This window comes from Aspergillus candidus (genome assembly GCF_002847045.1).
Source record: "Aspergillus candidus strain CBS 102.13 unplaced genomic scaffold BDW47scaffold_59, whole genome shotgun sequence".
Classification (NCBI taxonomy): domain Eukaryota; kingdom Fungi; phylum Ascomycota; class Eurotiomycetes; order Eurotiales; family Aspergillaceae; genus Aspergillus; species Aspergillus candidus.
The window spans coordinates 135,718-152,632 of NW_020194064.1; the positions used below are offsets into that span (position 1 = coordinate 135,718).

Here is a 16,915-nt window from a genome sequence, read left to right on the forward strand (position 1 = left end):
ATTTGCCGAAATGGGAACTGTTGTGCTTTTCGCGCCAACTGGTGAATTGCTCTACATATGACATTGCTGACTCAGCCACCACCCATCTTCATTATCGCCCACCTTAGTCTCCACCAAGTTTTCTACAGTAAAGACGACTGAACCTATCTTTCCAAGGCTTCAATCACCCCTGCTGTCTCTTGCCCTAGGGCTATACTCTCTGACCCTTCTCATTTGCCTCACGCGCGACAACAGCCAACATGGCCACCCCTCAATTCCCTTATTCAATGTGAGCCACTGAAATTACCCCACTTCCCAAACAGAAGAGCACGTCTCGAAACCACCACCAGCGAACACTGACATTTGCTAGGAAAATCTCCCTTCCCCTTCCCACGAACCGTCTCGCCTCTGCCGCGCTCCGCAGCCTCGAAGTCGACGCCGAGCTGTCTCAGTTCGTCCAGCGGGACCTCGAACTGGTGCACCCCTCGAAAGAAGAAACCCAGACAGCAGACGAGTCAGGCACGACGGTCCTGGATATCACGTACCGGGCTACTACGAACCGGATGTTGCGGGTGGCGGTGAACGGGTTCATGGAGAGCGTGGGGGTCGTTCTGGGGGTGATGGAGGAGCTGGACGTGGATGTTTTGGAACATGGGGAGGAATGAACAATGATTGTTGAATGGTAACGAGATTATGATCCTCTTCCGTCTCATTTTCACCTCGAAGGCCAGCTGTTCGTTACCTCCGTGTGGGGCACAGCGACGACGCATGCTCCGAGGCGTTCTGTTATGCTCTCTGGGTGGATGGGCCCAGACACAGAGCCAGCATCATTCGGGAGATCGCGCGCCGGCTACGACATGATTCTACGGGGGAAATAGATTGGTATACTGGCTGCTCAGACAAGGGGATGGGTTTGACGTGTTATATTGAATGAGGTGCAGGTTACCTTGGACAATTGCATACGGCATAACCGTCCCCCATTCGAGTGTGGACTGCAGTGGGGAATGACGCGCCGGGCTAGGTTAGGACAGAACATTGACAAGGGACAGAGCATCGTCATGTCTTTCGGAGGAAAGTCCATGTTATCCCACCTCTACCAGTCCGGACCTGGGAACCTCAGCGCACGTGGCAGAAGGTTAATGTGAGCTTGAGCAGAGCGTGGTTCAATACAGCCTAGGTTTTATCATGTCATCATGGTTATTAGTATCTTTAATCATATGAGCCATTCCTGTATATCTGTATTAATATTGACTAGATGCAAGAATCGTAATGTTGATCCTGATATAGAGCTCAGCTTCTATCTTGAACTGCATGGTGAGCGGTGGCAGAATAATTCAGGCAATCCCGGCAGGAAGACGCTGAGTCAGCGGGAACAAATCGGATCGAAAGCAGGCGGTTTGGAAAAGCGGGTCATGTGATTGGCCGGCGGGAGGGCGAACAATTTGACTCCCGAACTTCAACCTCGCATCTCCAGCGTTGACCGTGTCCGCCTCTCTCTGTCACCCCATTCCTCCTCCACCTCCTCCCTTCTTCCCACCCATTAAGTCTATTTGCATAATGGCTTCCCGGCGCCTAGCGTTCAACCTTAACCAGGCTCTGCGGAGTCGCGCCGCTCTCAAGGCCATCCAGCCTGTGAAGCGTGGCTTTGCTTCGCCGGTTACCCTGCCCTCCACCACTCAGTCGACGACTCTGTCCAATGGATTCACGGTACGGCCCAATGACCGCCTATTGATCCTGTCTATCAGGTCGCCGGCTTACTGACGGCTTTTAGATCGCGACCGAGCACTCCCCGTGGGCTCAGACTTCCACTGTCGGTGTCTGGATCGACGCCGGCAGCAGGGCCGAGACTGACAAGACCAACGGTACCGCGCACTTCCTCGAGCATCTTGCGTTCAAGGTAAACCAGAACATTACGAAAAAAAAAATCAAACGTGGGGAAGGAAATTGACCTCGTTATTAGGGCACCAACAAGCGCAGCCAGCACCAATTGGAGCTTGAGATCGAGAACATGGGCGCTCACCTGAACGCCTACACCTCGGTAGGACCCGGAAACCCGGCTCAAGCCAGATTTATGGTGGTAGGAACAGAACTAACTACTCAATGATAGAGAGAAAACACCGTCTACTACGCCAAGGCCTTCAACAACGATGTCCCCAAGGCCGTCGACATCCTCTCCGACATCCTGCAGAACTCGAAGCTGGAGGCCGGTGCCATCGAGCGCGAGCGTGACGTGATCCTGCGCGAGCAGGAGGAGGTTGACAAGCAGCTGGAGGAAGTCGTCTTCGACCACCTGCACGCCACCGCCTACCAGGGCCAGCCCCTTGGCCGCACCATCCTCGGCCCTAAGGAGAACATCCAGACCATCTCCCGCGACAACCTCGAGAACTACATCAAGACCAACTACACCGCCGACCGCATGGTCCTGGTCGGTGCCGGTGGCATCCCCCACGAGCAGCTCGTCCGTCTCGCCGAGGAGCACTTCGGTGCTCTCCCCAACAAGCCGCCCACCTCTGCCGCCGCCGCTCTCACCGCTGAGCAGAAGCGTCTGCCCGAGTTCATCGGCTCCGAGGTCCGCGTCCGTGACGACACCGTCGGCTCGGCCCACCTGGCCCTGGCCGTGGAGGGTGTCAGCTGGAAGGATGACGACTACTTCCTCGCCCTGGTCACCCAGGCCATCGTCGGCAACTGGGACCGTGCCATGGGCAACTCCCCTTACCTGGGCAGCAAGCTCAGCTCCCACGTCGAGCACCACGCTCTGGCCAACAGCTTCATGAGTTTCTCCACCAGCTACAGCGACACTGGGTGAGTGTCCCCCCTCGCTTCCTACTTCCTCTAGGTCGAATGAATGACTAACCCGTCCAGTCTCTGGGGTATCTACCTCGTCTCCGAGAACCTGACCCAGCTCGATGACCTGGTCCACTTCACCCTGCGCGAGTGGTCTCGCCTGTGCTTCAACGTCACCTCCGCCGAGGTGGAGCGCGCCAAGGCCCAGCTCAAGGCCTCGATCCTGCTGTCCCTGGACGGCACCACCGCCGTCGCCGAGGACATCGGTCGCCAGATCATCACGACCGGCCGCCGCTTGACACCGGAGGACATCGAGAAGACGATCGGCCAGATCTCCGAGAAGGACGTGATGGACTTCGCCAGCCGCAAGATCTGGGATCAGGATGTGGCCGTCAGCGCGGTCGGCAGCGTCGAGGGTGTCCTCGACTACAACCGGATCCGCGCGGACATGAGCCGCAACACCCTGTAATCGAGCAATGTGATGTTTTTCTAACCCGTTTTGCGCGCCGCGCGGCCCATGGCGCTTGTTCTTTTTCTTTTCTTTTCTGTTGGAGGGTAATAGACCGCGGAGGTGGAGCCGGTAGCGTGTCTTGTACAGTACCAACTGTCGCTGATATACTAAAACTGTATTGTTCTATTATTCTATTCAGTACCCTGTAGATTCAATCCGTACTCTACTAGACGAAAACGAAGACGATGATCTTAGGGAAGCAGATCTATGTACCCGACGTTCACCATAAACCATAGAAATGAGAACTTACCCAACATAGTCGCCCAATACAGTTGCATGCGCCCCAATCATCGATCAACAATCAGCAACCAACCAAATAACTGTTTACTTATTCAAGTCTGCAAAAAAAAAAAAAAAAAAAAAGACCCACGCAAGTAAAGTAGATAAACAATCAAACCACTATCAGGCGACCAGTCCACCAAACCGAATGATTGGCCGTGCCAGAGGCGCAGCCCAGCCCGTCAGCAGCACCACCGTCATGGCCCATGGGACCTTATCATAGCCCCGCTAGAAATATATGAGGCTGTCGGAGACAGTTGTTCGATCGATTGACTCGGCGGGGAAGTTGCACGTGCGGTTTTCGAGACGTTTATCTAGTTTATGGGAGGGGACGGGGGGTATATAAGGTGGGCTTTGCTTGGTAGTTGGGGACTGCTTTTTTCACTGTTAATTGTCTACCTACTGTCAATTTGTTTGTTTGTCTATCTTTCTGTCTATCTTGGGCTGCTTTGTCTACAAGATTGTGGTAAAGCTATATTACGCCCATCATTCTACGGATATCAAGACACATGCCTACCTACCAACGATAGATACAATAAACCACCGACAAAACCAATCAAAAAACACACACCAAAGAGAAAGAAAACATATAACAAGATCTACAAAATGTGCTTCGGCTCCTCCAAACAAACTCCCCACACCTCCCAACCTCCCAGACCAGTCGCCTACAACCCTAATCCCAACTACCGCAATTACCAACAACAACAGCAAGGACGGTACTACCACTCCGCACCCAACGCCTACAACCAACCAAGTCCACACAACGCATGGCAGAACGACGCAGGCCGCAGGAAGAAGAATCTGAAGGGGAAGAAGTGGGGGAATGTTGGGCATGGGGGAGATGGGGGCTCCGGGTTTGGTTCGGGCGCTGATGGGGGCGGATGTGGTGGTGGAGGTGGAGATGGAGGGGGAGGAGGAGGAGGAGGAGGAGGAGGAGGAGGAGGAGGAGATGGTGGTGGTAGTTAGAGGGCTAGCTTTGGGTTTTCTTTTTTCCTTTACATATGTCTGTTTATTTTTATAGTCTTAATTGGGATGGTGGGCTTGTGAAGTTTGGGGTTAATGTTATTTTGGATTAGGGTTTAATTTTAATTAATGTATTGAGCATTGTTGATGATGGCTGGGGTATTGAAGATAAAACGTATTCACTTCATAAAATATCTGTCATGAAGGAACAGGTTCAAATATTAAACCCAAGACCAGTATAGTATGTATGTTGTATGTAGTATCCACGACTCCACCCAAAACTGATAACCAATTCCCAGGTATCCCAAAGTCGAAATTAATCAAAGTATAGAAAAGGAGGAGAAAATCGATCAATTCGGTGGAGGAAGTTGCACGGTATGGCTTTTCGAGACGTTTCTATCCATTGGATTTGGGTAGATGGTAGAGGGGGCGGATATAAAAGGTGGGCTCATCGGTCCTTATTTTGTCTACGAGTGTGTGGTGAAGCTATACTGCGTATCCTGCAGTGACGGCGAATTAATTTATGTGGTATATATATAGCATGCCTAATTAGGGAAGGTGTTTCACTGCTGCTGGATCCGAGCATCTTGGTTGACACTCCCCATGTCCCCCATCAGACAATCCAACCCCTCACTGACGAGATCCTGCAGCGCCTTGGAAATCTCTTCCGACAAGCTCTGGGCAACAGCCGGTTCCAAGACATGGGGAGAGGCGATTACCTCGATGTCTATCCCGGTCGAGGTCGGCGTTGAACAGATCCAAACCTCAGTTGACGGATAAAGCCGGCCGGCCGATGAGAACGCTTGTGACTTGTTGCCCGCAACGCAGAGGCCAAGGTCACGCTCGATATTCTGGTGCTGGACGATGAAGCCGAACCCACTGCCAGACTCCCACTGCGTGCACTGTTGAACGATCTGGTCCAGGTCCACCCACTCGTGCCCGAGACTGCGCGTGGACTGGCGCTGCGCGTGCTCCAGATACATTCGTCCCGTCATGGATGGTTGGATCGCCACGCGAAATGGAACATAGTTCACGCACGGCCCGACGATTTCGTCGATCCCTGCTACGGGCAGGCTCCGGTTGTTCACGGTCTGGCCCAGAACAACGTCCGTGGTTCCGGTCCGCCGGGACACGGCCACGGCCGATGCTGCCTTGACCAACGTGGCTGCGGTGATACCAGAAGGTATGGCTTGGACGGACAACTCCAGTGCGGAAAAGCCACGAGTCACCGCGTCAGTTTCGATCTTGATACTAGTACTGGGCCATCTGGTCATGAGAGAACCCTGCAGGTAGTTGCCCCAGAAGTCGAGGCTGTCCGAGTTCTGGCTGTGGGGGCGGGCGTGGAGATAGTCTTCAAAATCGGTCTGTTGTATAGCAGCCTCTGGAAGGTTACAAAGGGATTCCAGATCATGAAAGAGTGTTGGAATGCACATCCCGTCGTACTGCGCGTGTGAGAGCCTAATCAGTAGGACGTGTTGCGCAGCCGCTACGTTGGTGACCAGGGTAAATCGTGTGGGTGGTACAGAGCTCGTAACCGGGGCATTCTGCTCGGACTGACATAGCGTCTTGGTCACTGTCTGCACATCCTCGGGAGTTGTCATTACATGCAGCGGGGTATCAATGCTTTCTAAAATGACGTGAAGAGGCTGCCCGTCCTGAGCTATGAAAAGACTGCGAAGAATACTGTGGGCTTGGGTCAGACGCGCGATTGCCCCTTCCAGACGACCCTGGTCCAGCCATCCAGCGAAAGAAAAACAGAAATGCGTCCATGGGTATCGTGCAATCAAGAAGGACTGGGACCAAGTCGTAGGGAACACATGCCGGATTTTGGATCCCGTTGGTAGGCATCCACTGTCTACTCGACTGGCTAGTAACTTTTCGCATCCAAGGGATTCTCGACATCTCGACGACGATGTGGGTGGTGATGTCGTGTTCTGAAGGCGACCCAACGATCGCAGCGTACTACCCTCCATCACATCTGCCACAGTCAAAGAGAACCCAGCACGTCTCGCCACTGCAACCATTCTCATGGCAGCGACCGAGTCACCCCCTAGACTCAGGAACTGGTCATCCACTCCAATCTCAGCGTGTGGGATGCCCAGTATCTTTTGCCAGATGTCCTGGAGCCTCCGCTCGTAGTCCGTGGCAGGAGCTTCCTTTTGCTCGGGACATTTGCAGGAATACGCTTGCAGCTCCCGGTGGGATAGGGCCAATAGAGCGCTTTTGAGGCTCCGGCGATCCAGCTTCCCCGTTAACGTACGAGGAAACCGGAAAGCCGAGATGACGATGGATGGCACCATGTAGGCAGGCAAAAGTATCTTGAGCTTGGCCAGAGCCGATTGCGCACTTTGTAGGAAAGTCGCCTCAGCAGGGGCGAGAATGGGCCCTAAGCTCCCTTGCCCGTTCGACGCCCCCTGGGCTTGCTTGACCACGGCGATGAGCTGGGTGTTGTTTTGGGCCAATGGATACTTGATCACATCGGCCATGACCTCCTCTGCGCCAGGAAATACGTTTTTTAGGGTTGTTTCAACCTCGCCTAGTTCGATGCGTTGACCACGCAGCTTAACCTGGGTATCCTTGCGTCCAATATAGCGGAGGGAGCCATCGTGCTGATACTGAACCAAATCCCCCGTGCGGTAAAGACGCCGATCGGCGTTGTCGGTGTTTCCGGGCAAGCTGACCCTCCAGTCGGGCCAGGACAAAAACGCAGCGGCGTCTGCATCGGGGCGATTCAGGTACCCACGTGCGAGGATGGGACCTTCAAGGAGAAGTTCGCCCACGGCGCCAATAGCTGCCAACCTGGATGGGTCGGAGGGTTGCGCGACCCATCCAACGCCCCCAACTATGCGGCCGATCACACCCGGTTTCCATCCATCGTCGGAGATTGTCGCCACGCCACAGATGGTAGCTTCGGCCGGTCCGTAACCGTTGATTAGCGTGCGCTCCTTTGTCCAGGGATCGGCTACACTCTCGGTGACGTTCTCCCCAGCCAAAACAACAGTTCTTAGCATCGGCACCTGGGAGGGACGGAGGATCTGTATCGATGATGGAGTAAAGAAGGCACAGTTGACGTCAGCGCGGGCAATATACGATGCCATGTCGTTGTTCTTGTCGAAATGTGAGGGGATGCAGACGCAGCCGCCGCCAGCCATCGTGGTGAAGATCTCATAAATACTCATGTCAAATGCAAAGGATGAGTGATGCAGCAAGCGACTCTCACGACCCACATTTATTCCCTCCCGGTGATGCAGGATACTGGTCGCCAGAGTTGAATGCGGCATGATTATCCCCTTTGCTCGTCCTGTACTACCAGATGTAAACAGAATGAAGGCGGTATCCTGAGGCGAAACCGGGATATCATAGGCCCAGTCAGATGGCTGCTCTTCTACCTGCTCTGTGAACTGTGAAGAGATCTCAACTTGGCTGGCACAGAGTCGATCGGTTAGCGAGGCTGTTGAAGAGGAAGTGATCAAAAGGCTAGCATCACTGTCCGCCATAATCTCCTGTATCCTGTGTCGCGGGTACTGCGGATCCAGCAGAACACACGCGCCGCCGGTACGCAAGACAGCGAGAATTGCTATGACGGACCACTTGCTCTTTTCCATGCAAATGGCCACCGCTGACCCTAGGCCAACACCACGTGTGTGAAGAATGCGAGCTAGCTTGGAAGATAACACGTCCAGGCGCTGGTATGAAAGATCCCCATCCCAGGACGAGACCGCCGTCCTGTTTGGTTCCAAAGCGTGTTGGGCCAGGACCAGGTCATGCAGACAACAATTATTCCTAACTGGGATAGATCCATTCCACTTCTGTAGGACTTGCGCATCCTGCGGACTGATCATCTCGATCTCCTTGACAGGCATGCCGGCTTTCCGTGGCGATTGGAATAGCTGTCGGAGAATATGCTCGTATTGAAAGACGATCCGCCCAACCTCAACGGCGCTGAGAACCTTGGGGTCATAGCTAACGTGGATCTCAAGGCTACGACTGGCCTCTCCAACATTGAAGGCAAGAAAAATGCCATATGATGCGAAGGGAAGGTAAGACATGCCAGTGGCTGCCGAGCCGGACAGAACGGGAAAAGTACTTTCAGCCGGGTTTTCTTGAAGTTGGACGAGTAGTTGGCTTTGGAAAGCACAGGCCTTTGCTGCATCTGGACTGCTTTTGGCAATGAGTTGCAACCCTGCCTGCTCATACGGAAGCAATGAGACAACTCGATTCTGAATCTGATCCAAAATGCCGTCCACACTGTCCCCTTGCTTGACATGAACTTGGAGGGGGACTGTTGTGATGGTGGGTCCAACCAAACTTTCCACCCCAGAGACAGGCGCAGTACGCCCTGTGTTGGTTATGCCAAATACCACTGCTTCTGAGTCGGTATAATGAGCCACCAAGAGGGCCCAGGCCAGCTGCAGATAGGCGGCATATGTATTTCCGCCTTTTGGCTTCTCCAGATCCGCCAACATATGTCGAAACTCCGCGGAAGGACAGGGACGGTAGTCTACCGACGGTAGAGTTGGGAAGGTTGGGGCTTCCAACCCTTCTAGCTGCGACTTCCAGAACTCCTCAGCCCCAGGAAGGGTCTGGACATGATGGACAAAACGACTGAAGGGCTTGGTGGCTGGGGTAGCATTTCCCCGGTATGCTGCGTCGACCTGTCCCTGAAGCAGCTCGATCGACCAGCCATCACAGAGCGCATGGTGGACAACCACGGTCAATTCCTCTTGTTGAGGCTGTTGACGAAAGCAAATCAGTGGACCACCCAGATATTTCCAGCCACATCCAGGAGGCCCTGACTCCGGGTCCCCTTCCAGCCAATCGATCTTGTCTTGTACGACCACCTGGAAGAAGCCACGGCCTGTCTCAATCATTCGGGTACGAAGGATGGGATTCATATCCGCCGTCAATTGCCACGCTTCTTGGAGTCGAGTCGTATCTGTATCTCTAGGGACGCGGAACTTAATCTCGCCGACATACTTGCCGGGCGTCCGTACGGAGGCCGCAAGCATGCCTTCCTGCATTGGGGTGCAAGGGTAGATATCTTGTATCCGGGCCGGTTCGAGGTCACATTGCTCCGCTGCTACACTAAAAACCTCGGCTCGGGTGTTTGGGTCAATCATGGAGAATGGTAAGTCCCTTGCGGTTGAGGACGGCTCAGGAAGCGATTTTCTCATTGCACCCGCCTGCTCCCGCAACGACAACCGACTAAGTAGACTGCCGATGGCCACGTCAAATCCTGCCTGCCTCGCGGCTCCGACCAGTTTAATGGCCGAAATTGAATCCCCGTCAAAGCTGTAGAGAGTGTCTTCCATCCCGATGGCTTCCACGGGGACGCCAAAGGTTGCGGCATATAGGTTTCGGATGGCGTGTTCCGCCTCATTCGAGGGAGCAGATTTGTGGTCTTCCGAAAGGTACATCTTTAATTCAGCCGGTGACATTTGATCTGCATGTTGGCGAAGGAGCCGTCTATCCACCTTGGTGGAAGCCAGTCGTGGAATGTATCTCAGTGGGATGAGCACCGTTGGAACCATATATGCTGGCAACCTCTGTCGCAGGCGGTCCAGCACGGAGCGAGCTCGCGCAACATATGCGGAAGTTGGTTTAAAAAGAAGAGATTCCATGGCTTCCTCCTTCACCTGGCATGCTAGCACGGAACCTGGCAAGACAAAACCTGTAAGGTTTCCGTGGCGGACTTTCTCTACAATAACGTCGGTGACCTCGTCAAAGATCTCAGAGATATGGTGCTCCACCTCGGCCAGCTCCACGCGCTGTCCACGAACCTTTACCTGTCCGTCTTTGCGGCCGACAATAGCAAGAGAGCCCTTTGCGTCTTGGAACGCCAGGTCGCCAGTCCTATACAATCTCTTCTGACTTATGCCCCGGGGCAGCAGCTGCAGCCATTTGGGCGGATCGATAAACGCCCGATTCGAGGCCTCCGCGTTGTTTAAATAACCACGGCCTACGATGGGGCCCTCGATGAGGAGCTCCCCGACAGCCCCAGTAGGCATGAGCCTCTCGCAATCATCCGGATCGACGATCCACGCGACAGCCCCGGTGGGCTGTCCGATGGTGTTTGGTGGGCAGCCCTCCTCCAACTGTTGTACGGATGCATTGACCGAGCATTCCGCCGGACCGTAGGCATTGAATAAGGTAATTCCTCTGCGGGTGAAAGCGGCCACGTCAGACGCGAGCATCTTTTCGCCGCCCAATATGAGGGTCTTCACCTGCGGCATCTGCTCCCAAGGGAGCATCCTGGCGAACGAAGGTGTAAGAAGGGCGTGGGTAACACCAAGCTTCCCAGCTACCTGCGCAAATAGCGCGGGATCGGTGCGTGCAGCGTCTGGCATGACACACACACACCCTCCTGACATCAGGGTGCTCAGCAACTCCATGATGCTGACATCGAAGGCGTAAGACGCAAATTGCAAAACTCGGGATGTACGGTCCATCCCGAACGCTCGGCAATGTGCCTGGGCTCCCGTGCAGTATGAACCATGTTCGATCACCACCCCCTTCGGCCGCCCAGTCGATCCCGATGTGAAGGCCACATACAGCGCGTTGTCGGCGTCCACTTGCGGTGGTCTGAAGTTGCCCTGCTGCGGAAACCAGCCTTGGTCCAGATGCTCGATGGCAATTACGTTGGCGAGATGTGAGCACCGGTCGGCATGCGCCTCGGAGGACAATATTATGGTTGGCCGGACCTCCTGACATATAGACTGCAACCGCTGGAAAGGCCATGAGGGGTCCAACAGGACAAACGCGGCGCCTGCCTTTATTACACCAAGAATGGCAACCACTGCCCATCTTGATTTATCCGTACAGATTGGGATGAATGTCTCAGGGCCGACCCCGGAGTGTGTCAGGCGGGATGCGAGCTTCGCCGCCAGACGGTCGAGCTCACCGTATGTAAAAGTTCCATCCCATGACTCAACGGCCGGGGACTCTGGGGAGTCGCGACACCACTCTTGAATCTTGTCATGGACACAGATATCCAGGCGTGCCGGAACCCGCTTGTTGACCTCCAGAACGCGATCAAGTGCAGGTGGGCTGATCTGCATGAGGTCCCGGATCACCAAGTCACTACGGCCTAGTGCTTGGGAGACTGTCCAAATAAACTGGTCGAGGAAAGCCTGGCAGTGCGGCGTATCAATGGATGCATCATCAAAGACCATGCTAACAGATAGATTTTGATCCTGGTGCTTGCAGTCCAAGAACATGGGGGCGAGTGGAAAGGTGCTGGATAGACGTTGCCCAACGGCGGACGACACATTCCATTCTGGCTTATCTCCATTCCGGTACAAAAGAATGGCCGGGAGTTTTGTCAACGATCGATCTTCCACGAGTGGAGAATCTGAGATTCGCTTCTGAATCGATTTCGATCCCTCGCAAATCGAGAGGTCTTGGTCAAGGGCAATGTCCAACACACGGAGACCGTCGCGGTAGTCATTGCTGCGAGATGTCAGGATGTCGAGCACACCCACGGGGCCAGACATGCCCTGCTGGTAGTACTGTTGCAGGACTACCCAACTGAGGACCAGAATTGCCTGGCCGTTCCGAGGGTCATTGGCCACGTTCCCGGGCCATGCTAGACTTGACTCCAGTGACCGCCAGCTGCGATGCTCGGAGTGGCAGGCGATGTCCGCACAGGGGCCCTTTTTTATGGTCATGGTTTTATGGGGTCAATATGAAAAACACGAACGATTAGATTGATGCTCAGAAGAAAAGAAAGAAAATAAAGAAAAGAAAAGAAAAGAAAAGAGACCAGGGGCGAAACCACAAGCGAACACCAAAACTCGACGACAACAAGCCCAGATCACCCAACAGAGAAGGCGCATAGTGGAAGAGGAGACCGTTGTATGCATAGCTGGCATCTAGCCAACTGTCGCTGTCCCCACCTCCCAGGCAAGGGGAATAGTTTGCTAGCTTTCTGGGTGTCGCGGAATAACCTGCATCCTTGCCTCGATCCCTTGACGGAGATATGCGTCGTTGACTGCAATAGTGGCGAGCAGCTGAAAAAAAGATGAACATGCGTGGATCAACTGATCAATAAATAGTCGGTCCCTCCGGGCAACTGACGCAAGGGAGTGCTGCAACCAAGAAGGGACGACAGCCACCACCCCTTTTGTATTGGCTTTCGATCAGCCGAGGGGATCGGGTGCCTGGGCCATCCAGGGGCTGTCTAGAGTATTCTAGTGTAGTTGCTGAAACCTCTAATTATTCTCGAGTAACTTCACCGAAGCTAAAAACACTGGCCGTTCAAAAGTTGGATGGATGGGACAAGGGTGATGATATCTTGATGGCTATCACCCACCAGACTCTATGGAGCCATGTTCAATCACTACGTCGGTGTATTTGATACGTGTAACAAACAAATATATTATACTGCTGGAAAAGGGGGAAACCCTCAGAGCTCAGAATAGATCAATAAGACTATAAGTAAAGATATGCTTCTAGCAGGACTATGATGTTTCACTGTCTACTTTGCCAGGCTGGCGAGGGCTACATCTTCCCGGCACGAGGCCTAATTCGCGCCTCGATTTCAGAATTTGGCATAGAGAACGAACTCGAAAGGGTATTGAAAGGAAATTCCTGCCTGCTGGGCATGCAAGTGACATCGAAATCCAAGAGGATTTTGGCGAAGACGGTTTGGATGAGTCTGCTCGTCAAGAAGCGACCTGGACAAGTGACGGCGCCGTACCCGAAGCCTAGAAATTTGTCGGATGTGGTCGTAAGACGTGCAGTACAGCCCCCCGAGGACGCATCGTAAAAGCGGTTGCTATCGAATCTATCTGGGTTTGGATACAAATCCGGATCGCGTGCCATCCAGTACCAGGGCAGCGTGAGGATCGACCCCGCGGGAAAGGTGCGGCCAAGGGAAGGGATGTGGACCGGTTTTATCACAAGACGACTCGAACAGTCTGGTAAATTTGATTCCTTGTTAGTGTCTTGCTGTGACAGGGAGCGGGGAGGTTGCGCACATAGACTACTGCCGTGAAGACGCTGGTTTTCACGCATAAAGCTCTCCAACTTGGGGCATTGGTTCATCACGTCGGGAGTGGTGCATTGTCCTGTGGGCAGGGCTGCCTGTAGCTCCTCACGGAGAGGTGCGACGCACTCGGGGTTGACCATGATGCGGTATATTATTGTAGTCACGGCCATTGTGACCGGAAGAGCGCTTTCAAAGTGAAGGAACATGATCTTGTCAGCTATCTGGCTGATTTGCTTTTCTTCATCAAAGTGCCTCGTCTCACGACCGATGGTATTTTCCGCCATACACTCCTCGATCACGGCATCTAGTAGCGAACATGACCTGTTTTGAGACTTTTCGGAGCGTAATCGACACACTTGGCAGCGAATCTCGGGGATGAGTCTGCTCTTTAGCTCTTTCATGACTGTCCTCAATTTCCGGTTCGTCGGAGCAAACCGTGAGACTAGGGAGTGCAAAGGCCTTGGGAACCTGACGCAAGTGCTTGTATGGGACGTTATCAAAGAGTTGTAGGACACATACAGCTCAAGGAGCTTTTGGTCGGATGCAAATTCAGGTCCCAAAATGCACGCAATCATCACCCGCGAGAGGACATAGTATAGTCTTTCCCAAACATTGATTACCTGCCATCCTGCGGTGGGGTTGGTCACTTGTCCAGCGTTCTTTCCTTTGTACTGGCATCCACTAACCTTTTTCACCGGGGCTCACGGGAAAGGCGGACGGTATGAGCTGGTCGACCTGACTGCCGACCATGTAGGAGAACGCATCTGAGCCTTGTGTTAGCTACGCTCCCCTCAATCTCTATCTTTCTCCGCATCCCAGGAGCCCACAAATCTCACCCAGATAAGGCTTCTTATTGCATTTGAGGAGGGCATTGGCCACGGTCGGTGATGCCAAGTTCGAGTGGCGGTGGTGCATATTTTCCTGAAGGGGTCACCAGCCTGACTTTCTCAGCTTCTCGTAGGAGGGGCATACCTTTTCAACTAATTTGATGAAGTTGAGATGATCTTGTGGAAGATAGCTCCATTCCCTGGCCGACTGTGGTGGGAGGCATATCCAGTAGAACCGGTTGAGAGGTCTTATAGCCCATGGTAGGCCATTTTTGGTATACTGTCCAATGATTAATTGTGGCTCCGAATGGAGACAAGAGATCAATAAGATCTCACCTGTTGGTACGCTTGAGTAGTCTCTTTGACAAGATCGCCCTCGGCTGACCTCCTTTGCAACAAAGAGCAGACGTCACTATTGTCACCGACAATGGGAATATCTCCCAATTGCTTTCGGATGCTCCATCCGTATAGATAGTCGGCGACAACGATTAGGAGGCAGACAGCAATCGCACTCACGAGCGCAGCTAGCACGTACCCCTTGACAGGCTCGGACTTTGGAAAGAAATCCATGGGGGGAACTGAAAACAATGTAGTTGTTATTGACATTGTTTCATCCATCTGTATTGGGGGAGAGAGGGGGAGAAAACTCTTTCATTCCCTGCCAGTTTGTTCCATCACTCCTGTTTTCTCCTTCTACTTTGTTGACAAACATGCCGCTAGGTCCCCCTTGCAGTATTGATATAAATGCACTTGTCACGCGTGTCCTCTTCTCCACGTTCACTGCATGAAAGTGGCTGGGTATTTTACCATGTCGGTGAGATAGTAGGTATGGTCTAGATTTATTCTACTGCCTGTTTGGAGTTCCCTAAACACTGACTCCCCTCGGTCTGTTTTGGTTTTCGCGTTCGTTTACATCAACACAAAGGAACAAGAATCCATCGTATAAGAATGTAATTAATAGAGCAGACTGCTGGTACAAAACTAGAGGCTATCACAAATCCCCCTGTCCTTATCACGCTGGCCGTGCATACTGGTACTTCATCCTAAACTCCATGTGTTGGTGGACAGTGGTCCGCTTATGTTCCCCGTCAGGCATCGTAGCAGGTTTCCCTGTGGTCTGAGGCACCAGCACATCGTCGCTTCTCGGATTTACAAAATACGGGATCGAGAATCTTTCCGTAGTCGTACTCAGGCCTGGTGGTGGGGAAGGAATCATCACTCGATGTTTGGACGCAGGCAGGTAGCCATTACTCCATACTTCTCCAAAGTCCCCCATTGTAAACCAGATGCGGTCTCGAATCTCGGTCGTGGCCGGAATGAACGTCCTGGGCTGGCTTCGGTCTTCGATCTCCAGTCCCTGGTTCTGATCTCGGATGAGAAATGTGAAGGTCGTAAAGTCAGTGTGCGGGGGCCACCAAGTGGTCGCCTGACGATCGATGGTCGACTCGAGGAGTGATGGATAGTGCAGTAGTCGTATTCCGCCCTGAGGCCCCGCGTGAAGGGAGCGGAAGTAGTCCTCGCTGGGTTCTACCTCCAGTCCCAAGAGCAGAGCGTCCAGGACGGCTCGGTGCAACTGCTCCAACTTCTGGAGGAAATCCTTCATGAATTCCCGGAATCCGGGCATGGTTTTTTCGTCGACCCAACGATTATGGTGGACAGGTTCCTGGTCGCTGCCAATATCGTAATGCTCCTGCCGCCAAACATCCGGTTAGAAAATTCCAAGAGGAAAAACACGATCGATGACCGAACGTTCCAGTCCAGAGCTTTGTCCGCCCTGGCGCCCGGATTGCCTGCCATGGCTTCCAGTTCGTCTTTGCTGTAGATACTTTCCCTGCCCATGCCAGTGTATCCGCGATGCGGCACTGTCCCCTGCGGATGGTCAACCTTTCTCTTTTCCTCCAGCGGCAGATCAAAGAACTCCTTGGACCGTTCTAGTGCCTCGCGCCAGGTCTCAATGTGGATGTTGTGGCCCACAATCCCGCAGGCTCCATGCCCGTGGATCGCCTTGACCAGTTCGTCTGCTTTTGCCTTGCGGGAAACGGGGTCATTGCTGTGGAGATAGGCAGAGATATCGACGGTCTGAAGGCCGTTATGATCCGAGATAGAACCCATCTTGAATTTCGGTTGCAAGCAATTGGGAAGCAGGGTCGGGCACAACGCAAAGTGTAACCTTTTAAGGCAGGGCACACCCCGGGGACAATGAGTTGACTGCCGCGCAAGAATCGGCGAAATGGACCCCTTGCTCGGTCTCGCGCGGCATGCACTCGATCTATCGTAAATACGCCTTGCATTAGAATTAGGAGGCGCCCTCTGGTATGAGGATTCGCGTAATTGATTCGTCTGCGCCACTGTTGACTGGTCTCACATGCCCTACAGCAATGCATTGGGGCATCAACTGAAGTCCCTGTCAACTGCATCTCTCAAGAAGCAGGTCAGATCTACCAATGTAGAAGTTTTCGACGTGTCCCCTGTCGGATCTCAAGGTATTTGCGTAGCTACTAGTATTATATTCCACTGCCCCGAACACAACCCATCAGAAGTGCAGAACACATCAGAACTAAACAAAGTACCATACAACCCATG

General features: G+C 53.3%; 5 protein-coding genes across 5 annotated transcripts; 2 read left to right on the top strand and 3 right to left on the bottom strand.

Annotated features, from left to right (window-relative positions):
* The first annotated feature begins 149 nt into the window (after positions 1-149).
* On the top strand, positions 150-1,194 carry BDW47DRAFT_111857 (CTAG/PCC1 family protein). Its single transcript, XM_024814034.1, has 2 exons — positions 150-268; positions 350-1,194. The coding sequence occupies exons 1-2, from the start codon at positions 240-242 to the stop codon at positions 642-644; spliced, it is 324 nt and encodes a 107-aa protein (XP_024668677.1). The 5' UTR covers positions 150-239; the 3' UTR covers positions 645-1,194.
* A 247-nt stretch (positions 1,195-1,441) lies between these two features.
* Positions 1,442-3,408, top strand: BDW47DRAFT_111859 (mitochondrial processing peptidase). The gene is made up of 5 exons (XM_024814035.1): positions 1,442-1,686; positions 1,751-1,876; positions 1,940-2,017; positions 2,087-2,781; positions 2,842-3,408. The coding sequence occupies exons 1-5, from the start codon at positions 1,537-1,539 to the stop codon at positions 3,230-3,232; spliced, it is 1,440 nt and encodes a 479-aa protein (XP_024668678.1). The 5' UTR covers positions 1,442-1,536; the 3' UTR covers positions 3,233-3,408.
* A 1,602-nt stretch (positions 3,409-5,010) lies between these two features.
* On the bottom strand, positions 5,011-12,499 carry ftmA (nonribosomal peptide synthetase ftmA). The gene has a single exon (XM_024814036.1). The coding sequence runs from the start codon at positions 12,181-12,183 to the stop codon at positions 5,080-5,082; it is 7,104 nt and encodes a 2,367-aa protein (XP_024668679.1). The 5' UTR covers positions 12,184-12,499; the 3' UTR covers positions 5,011-5,079.
* A 516-nt stretch (positions 12,500-13,015) lies between these two features.
* BDW47DRAFT_120201 (cytochrome P450) lies at positions 13,016-14,902 on the bottom strand (the record flags this gene model as incomplete). Its single annotated transcript, XM_024815457.1, has 6 exons — positions 13,016-13,434; positions 13,495-14,133; positions 14,192-14,269; positions 14,342-14,426; positions 14,478-14,612; positions 14,669-14,902. The coding sequence occupies 6 exons, from the start codon at positions 14,900-14,902 to the stop codon at positions 13,016-13,018; spliced, it is 1,590 nt and encodes a 529-aa protein (XP_024668680.1).
* Positions 14,903-15,197: 295 nt separating this feature from the next.
* On the bottom strand, positions 15,198-16,444 carry BDW47DRAFT_120202 (putative leucoanthocyanidin dioxygenase; the record flags this gene model as incomplete). Its single annotated transcript, XM_024815458.1, has 3 exons — positions 15,198-15,299; positions 15,465-16,022; positions 16,082-16,444. The coding sequence occupies 3 exons, from the start codon at positions 16,442-16,444 to the stop codon at positions 15,198-15,200; spliced, it is 1,023 nt and encodes a 340-aa protein (XP_024668681.1).
* Between the last annotated feature and the right edge of the window lie 471 nt (positions 16,445-16,915).